The following is a 7,791-nucleotide window of genomic DNA, read 5'->3' as shown; positions in this document are numbered from 1 at the left end:
AATAAGTGAAATTTCTTGGTTGTAGAAGTTTGTGTATAGGTACATTGAATGACCATCAGATTGAGACTTGAGTTGTGTGAATAGATGCATTGTAATGGAAATTAGATTGAAAAGTTGAAAGGTCAATACACCACAATAAGTAAATTTGTGTGTTACAAAACTTTTATGTCCATCAGGTTGAGACATGGATTGCAAGTGTAGATTCACTGTAATGGAGATCTGGTTGATAACTTTTGAGAGCTTTTGAATTTTTGTTCGATTTGTTCCCGAGGTAGCGTCTCATTTTAGGCAATATCTAGAGTTAGAAACGTCCAATTGGGTCGCGCAAAATGCCATATTGAAAGTAATCAGATTTCCAACGATTGCTTTTCACATTATTTTCCAATCGGTTCAATAGTTTAAGTGTCACGGGCCAAAATATATGAGAAACTTCGATTTTTTCAGCTAAAATAGAACACGAAAATTTCTTCTATCGCCATGCAAAAATAGAAACTGTCAAATTATGTCCAGTTTCTCATTGTTTACATATAGATCGCACTTTTAGGAAGAAAACAAGCTTTTAGTGAAGAAAATCGATGGATAAATACCGGAGTTATGAACAATTTGAGTAAACGTACAAAAATTCTAATTTTACTCTGATTTTGTATTTTTCTCTTAATTAATTAATCACTAATTAACTAAGGCCAAAATGATTTCTAATTATCTATATAATATTGAAATTCAATAATAAAAATGAACAAAATGAATTAAATAATCGATTTTTATATAAGTAGGACTAAAATACATAAAGTAAAAAGTAGTAAAATTGGAACTTTTGTACCTTCACTCAATTGTTCATAACTCCGGTATTTATCCACAGAGTTTATTCAACAAAAGCTTGTTTTCTTCGAAAAAGTGCGATCTATACGTAAACAATAAGAAAGTGGACATAATCTGACAGTTTCTATTTTTGCATGGCGATAGAAGAAATTGTCGTGTTCTATTTTAACCCAAAAAATCGAAGTTTCTCATATATTTCTGCCCATAACTCTTAAACTACCGAACCGATTGGAAAACAATGTTGGAAGCAATTCTTGGAAATTCGATTACCTTTAACATGATATCTTGCGCGACCCATTCGAACGTTTCTAATTCGAGATATGGCTTCAAATGTGAAGCTATCAGAAAAAGATCGAAAACAAATTCAAAAATTCATATTGCGAATACCTATCCATAGAAAATTGTTTCATTGCGATTTTCGAGTTTCACAGATCAAAGTACATAAGAAAAAAATTGTAGCATTGAATGTTGACTGTAAACTAGTGATATCCAACCATATATAATTGTAATTACTCGTGTAATAGACTATGAAATCGTAGGATGTGCACTTTCATCATTACTCACCAGTCATTTTTACGTTTACAGCGATTCTCTAACTCGATGAAATACGGATATCCTGGAGAGGTAAGTTGAAGGCACACTACAAGCACGTTGTACAAGCACGATCGCAAGAGTAAATGTCAGCGCCTCCTCGAGCGTTTTTAAATGGTACAAATCTTATCATTGAGCAATTTTCTGGGTACACGTACCACGTATCGAGCGATAAGATGTTATAATACACTTCTTTAATCCACCGATAGCAAATTTACCTCGAAACATCCTCGGATCTTTAAAAGTCTATACGTCTCGTTGGTTCTTCCGCATCTTCAATATGATTCCCAGATTTGGAATCCACTACGTCGTACTAAAATAATTGAGAGCGTCCAACACAAATTCTTATCTCTCTCACATGATTGGTAGACCTGTGGATGTAGCATGTCACTATTATAACAATATCCTGTGTACTATGCAGATGATCGCTCTTAAGGGACTTGGAACATCAAAAAATGAAGACAAATCATTGTAAAACTTTTTTTTTATTAAAATTTAAGCAATTGCGAACAGTTCTACGCAAACAGAATTGAATTTAGAGCACAGGAAATGGTAAGAAAATTTCTCATTTTTAAATTCTTATAGAAAGAATGATCAAGCTGCAAACCTCTAGAAATTCCGAGTATGGTGCCCCGAAATCTAAATGTTATAAATCATGTCTTCAATGAAGACATTTTTTGAAAATATCTTGAGATCTAATCATTTTTTTGCCATGGTACCCTAATCATTTTTTACGTAGAATGAACAGAAAAATCGATCTGTGTAAAACAAAATATGCATTTCTATTTAAAGAAATGATGCAATTGTTAATTGCATATGCACTGCTGCATCTAAACAAAATTTAAAGGCCTGCAGATTTAGTGCTCTTCGAACCATTTATCTTTCTCCTTTGGCATTTTTTCGTAAATGCAATAATAACGGAGTTATGACTTAAAACAATTGCGTGGACCACCCTGTATATAAACAGTCTCATTCTTAAATTCTTATATAGAAAAAATGATCAAGCCCGAAGGACTCGAAAAATTCCGAGTATGGTGTCCCGAATTCTAAATTTGTTATAAAGTATGATCTCTGAGTCTTTACAAAATTTGTTTCCTCAACACTAAATTTAATTAAAAACTCAAGTAAACTCCTCCTATATATGAACAGTCTCATTCTTAAATTCTTATATAGAAAAAATGATCAAGCCCGAAGAACTCGAGAAATTTCGAGTATGGTGTCCCGAATTCTAAATTTGTTATAAAGTATGATCTCTGAGTCTTTTCAAAATTTGTTTCCTCAACACTAAATTTAATTAAAAACTCAAGTAAACTCCTTCTATATATGAACAGTCTCATTCTTAAATTCCTATAGAAAGTATGATCAAGCTGACGAACTCGAAAAATTCCGAGTATGGTGCCCCGAATTCTAAATTTGTTATAAAGTATGATCTCTGAGTCTTTTCACATTTGTTTCTTCAACACTAAATTTAATTAAAAACTCAAGTAAACTCCTCCTATATATGAACAGTCTCATTCTTAAATTCTTATAGAAAGTATGATCAAGCTGACGAACTCGAAAAATTCCGAGTATGGTGCCCCGAATTCTAAATTTGTTATAAAGTATGATCTCTGAGTCTTTTCAAAATTTGTTTCTTCAACACTAAATTTAATTAAAAACTCAAGTAAACTCCTCCTATATATGAACAGTCTCATTCTTAAATTCTTATAGAAAGTATGATCAAGCTGACGAACTCGAGAAATTCCGAGTATGGTGCCCCGACGTCACACTTGTAATTCATCGTTTCCTGTCCGACGATTCCAAGTAAACGAAGAAGCTCAGGCGACGTATCGCGAAAAGTGAAACGTGACATTTTCGACCTGGCCACGGTCTCTCGAGCGATAACGGAAGGTCAGAGAAGGCGGTTGATGCGGCGAAACAAATAACAAAGGGGAAAAAAAATAGCTAAGGATTCATTTGTGCGTTTCCCTTTGTTCGGTTTCTCCAGCCGCTAGGCGTCCCGAACTTTCTGGCACGTTGGAGGGGCTGAAATCCGACATGGCGATGGATCGATACAGCACCAAGGGATAGTGTTATGGGGGTGGTTCGCTGATAATACACGGGGGTTGCTGGCATTGCCCGATGGTGGAGAGAGCGTTCGTCTACTCCGCTCCACCCCAATGATAGACCCACCGGTGGCACCCCATTCGTCAATCCTTTTCCCTCGTTCTGGAGGCCCTTTCTCTTTGTTCGAGTTCGTTAAACTTACCAACCCTCCAGACTGTTCCATTCTATTCTTTTTCCTTCCGCTTTACCTTCTATTCCATATTTCCTATTACTGTCTCCATTGCGTACAAATATTGTACGAACGCTTGGATTTTGGATATCTCAAAACAGTTTCTTTTTGTAAAAAAAACAATCTTTTTTTTCTTTTTAAATTATTTATTTATAGAGAACGCATTAACATCGGGGTCATTAGCGACCACTTTGGTGTACAGTTATACATGTACACGGTGTTCAGGCTATTACTAGCCAGCGTTTTTCTCGTAAATGGTATATATAAGAAAAAACTGAAAGAGGAAAAAGTGATACTGTTTTTTATGTGCAATGTAACCAGGTAGATAAATCTTTCGTACTTGTACTCTTTTCTGAGAAATGAAGGTGACCTTCAGTTTTTCAAATGAAATTGTATATTTTCGATACAAAAATATGGTAGAGTATCGAATTCTAAACAAAAAAGTATTGACCTTTATTAGCTCTGAACCTCGTAGGTAACAAGTAACTTCACTTTATTACTTGAAAATTCTCTTAATGTAATATCAAGATGGCGATTCAAATATTACATACAGTGAATTGTACAGTGAGTTAGATTTTATAATACAGATCTACATTTTTTAAAAAGGTAAGGATTTGAGTACTGCTTTTTTCATCATTGAGGCATTCACTTAGATTATCGGGTATATTATGGGCTAGGCGTTATATTGTGAGTGTGGGACAACTTAAAAGGATATGTTCGACAGATAATGGTATATGACACGCGTTACATAACGTTGGTGGTTGTTTTCTGAATACATAAACGTGTGTAATGTTTGTGTGCCCAATTCTACGTCTTGCGAAGACTACTTGATCTCTTTCTATGGATAATATTAGGAGACTTAGTGTAGATATGTCTTCTTATTTTGAATAGTTCAGTGGATGGTGAGTTAGACCATTTTCTGTTCCAGCTACTATGAATTTTTTATTTAAGGGAGGAGTTTGGTCCAGCTAATGTATTTTTCTAATGCATATAATTTCCAGATATAATTAATTTTTGTTATTGAAACTTTTTTTTACATATAAGGGGACGTTCAAAGCAGAAAATTTGACAGTGTGGATTTAATTTGAATGTATACATATATACATGGGACTACTATATCTAGATATATATGTAAACATTCAAATTAAATCCACACTGTCAAATTTTCTTCTTTGAACGTCCATTTATATGTAAAAAAAGTTTCAATAACAAAAACTAATTATATCTGGAAATTATATATATTAGAAAAATACATTAGCTAGTCCAGACTCCCCCCTTAAAAGGATATGTTCGACAGATAATGGTATATGACACGTGTTACATAAGGTTGGTGGTTGTTTTCTGAATACATAAACGTGTGTAATGTTTGTGTGCCCAATTCTAAGTCTTGTGAAGGCTACTTGATCTTTTCTATGGATAGTGTTAAGAGACTTAGTGTAGATATCTTTTCTTACTTTGAATAATTTAGTGGGTGGTGAGTTGGACCATTTGATGTTCCAGCTACTATGCATGTTTAATTTAAGTTTTCTAATTAGATCATTGGGAGAGATCGGAAAGCAACTACATCAGCTTTCTCATTTCCAGTAATTTCTATGTGTGAAGGGATCCAGATAAATGTAATATCCATGTGATTTTTGCACAAGTTCAGTGTTAAGTTATATATGGATTGAATTATTGGTTCCTTGTTATCATAATTTGTCAGGCAGGAAATAACACTCAGAGAATCAGAAAAATTAAAACTTTGAAGTAATTGGTATTTAGAACGAGTTCCAGTGAAGATTTAATAGCGAACGTTTCGCTATAAAATATTGAGCGTAGGTCGTGAAGCTTATACATATTGTATAATATACTTATATTGTATAATATAATATACATGCTGTATAATATACTTTTATCGTTGAGAACAACTCCACAGGCTGTACCTTCTAAAAAACAATTGTATTACAGGAACCAATTCAAAATAATAATGAATTTTAGGGAAAGGAATAATTAACCAACATTCTTACATATTTTTAGAGTAGAATTTACGTAATTCAAAGTTTATTGATTTTAACGTTAACCTCTTATTTCTTTTCTTATTAGTTTTTATTTTAAATTCTTTCCTGTACGAATACTTCTTACACTGACTGTATTTGCATATAAAAATTACAAAATTATGATATCGTTTTTCACAAAACTGGGATGGTCAACAATTGTTATTTTTTTTTTTAAATGGCTTATAATTTCAGTTCTTATAACATATTCAATTTTAAGCAAGTTCTTAAATTGCATTTTGATTTAATTTGAAAATATTTACGTGGAAGTCTATATGTTCCATAAGGATCTGTGTTTAAACTACAAAATTTTGGTATCGTTTTTCGCAAAAACTGACATGGTCAACAATTGTTATTTCTTTTTATGCGGTTTACAGTTTCGGTTTTTCTAACATCAATTTTATCAATTTTTCAGCAACTTTCTAAATTGCATTTTGATTTAATTTGAAAATATTCACGTGGAAATCTGTATGTTGCATAAGGATCTGTGTTTAAACTACAAAATTTTGATATTGTTTTTCGCAAAACTGGGATGGTCAACAATTGTTATTTAGTTTTAAATGGCTTATAATTTCAGTTCTTATAACATATTCAATTTTAAGCAAGTTCTTAAATTGCATTTTGATTTAATTTGAAAATATTTACGTGGAAATCTGTATGTTCCACAAGGATCTGTGTTTAAACTACAAAATTTTGGTATCGTTTTTCGCAAAAACTGACATGGTCAACAATTGTTATTTCTTTTTAAATGGCTTATAATTTCAGTTCTTACAAGATCTTAAATTTTAAGTAAGTTTTTCAATTGCAATTGTATACTCCACAAGGATCTGTGTTAAAATTACAAAATTTCTTCATCGCTTCTATTAACCTACGGTGGTCAATTTAAATGAAAATATATTCACACGATTAATATCTAATAAAAGAACAATGAAGTAAAGTTTCCATAAAATCCAAAATTAAATAAATCCACGAAAGAACTACATTAACACTCTATGAATCCAATTTCTCTTTTCCGTAGACGACTTGCTAGAAGGTTGAACATTTACTTTGATATTTCAGGTGGCTGTCAACCGTGATTAATATCGTTATCGCAAACGATGGAAAACGTTTCCTAGATTACTCGTACAAGGGACAAAATGTCGTTGCGAAGCTTTCACTGGAATTCAATGGAAACTAAAAAAGGTCGAAGCACGGAGGTTCGCGTGAAAGAAAAATACATACACGGTGTTTTCCTTAGAAGCTTTCCATTAGCCGAAACAGAGAATTTTATTGACTGTAACAGCCTGCGCACGTAATGTTAGGCCAGCCCTGAGGGCGTCGGCAAAGCAGTTAAGTAGAAGAGGAAGAACCGAGGAGAATAATTCTGGTGAACGCCCTCACTGCCTTGACCTCAACGACCTCTGGCTGCACTCGCAGGTTTAAGACCAGATTCCTTCGACGCTCGGAGAAGGCGTAGGTATTGGTAGCTGCATCCAGTTACTCCATATAACGTTTACCCTATAGATCCGTCCCACGGAATCGCCTAACCCAGACTACTTTTTAAGTTTTCCAATCCGATTCGATTATCTCCATATTTCGATGGAAATCGTTCCAGTCATGCGATTCGAACGTTTAAACCAAATCTAGATTTAACGTGTCTGTTGTTTTCCAATCGGTTCAATAGTTTACGTATTATGGCCCAATATATATGAGAAACTTCGACTTTTTGGGATAAAATAGGACACGAAAATTTCTTCTAAAAATAGACACTGTCAAATTATGCCCAGTTTCTAACTGTTTATGCATAGATCGCACTTTTACGAAGAAAATAAGCATTCGTCGAATGAAATTTATGGATAGATACCGGAGTTATGAACAATTGAGTAAAGGTACAAAAATTCCAATTTTACTATGTTTTTGTATTTTTCTCGTAATTAGTTAATTACTAATTAACTAAGGCAAAAATTATTTCTAATTATCTAAATAATATTGAAATTCAATAATAAAAATGAACGAAATGAATTAAATAATCGATTCCTGTATAAATAGGTCTAAAATATAGAAAGTAAAAAGGAGTAAATTTGGAACTTTTGT

General features: G+C 33.1%; 1 protein-coding gene across 1 annotated transcript in view; it reads right to left on the bottom strand.

Moving 5' to 3' along the window:
• Window positions 1-1,510, bottom strand: part of LOC128879416 (natterin-4-like) — a 7,648-nt gene extending 6,138 nt beyond the window's left edge. Inside the window, exon 1 of the mRNA XM_054128523.1 lies at window positions 1,384-1,510. Within this exon, the coding sequence (XP_053984498.1) occupies window positions 1,384-1,390 (7 nt within the window). The 5' untranslated portion in view covers window positions 1,391-1,510. The remainder of the gene's footprint in view (window positions 1-1,383) is intronic.
• Between the last annotated feature and the right edge of the window lie 6,281 nt (window positions 1,511-7,791).

The sequence above is a fragment of the Hylaeus volcanicus genome, chromosome 7 (genome assembly GCF_026283585.1).
Source record: "Hylaeus volcanicus isolate JK05 chromosome 7, UHH_iyHylVolc1.0_haploid, whole genome shotgun sequence".
Taxonomy (NCBI): domain Eukaryota; kingdom Metazoa; phylum Arthropoda; class Insecta; order Hymenoptera; family Colletidae; genus Hylaeus; species Hylaeus volcanicus.
The sequence above is the reverse complement of the archived record's forward strand: the minus strand, read 5'-3'. Positions and strand labels throughout refer to the sequence as shown.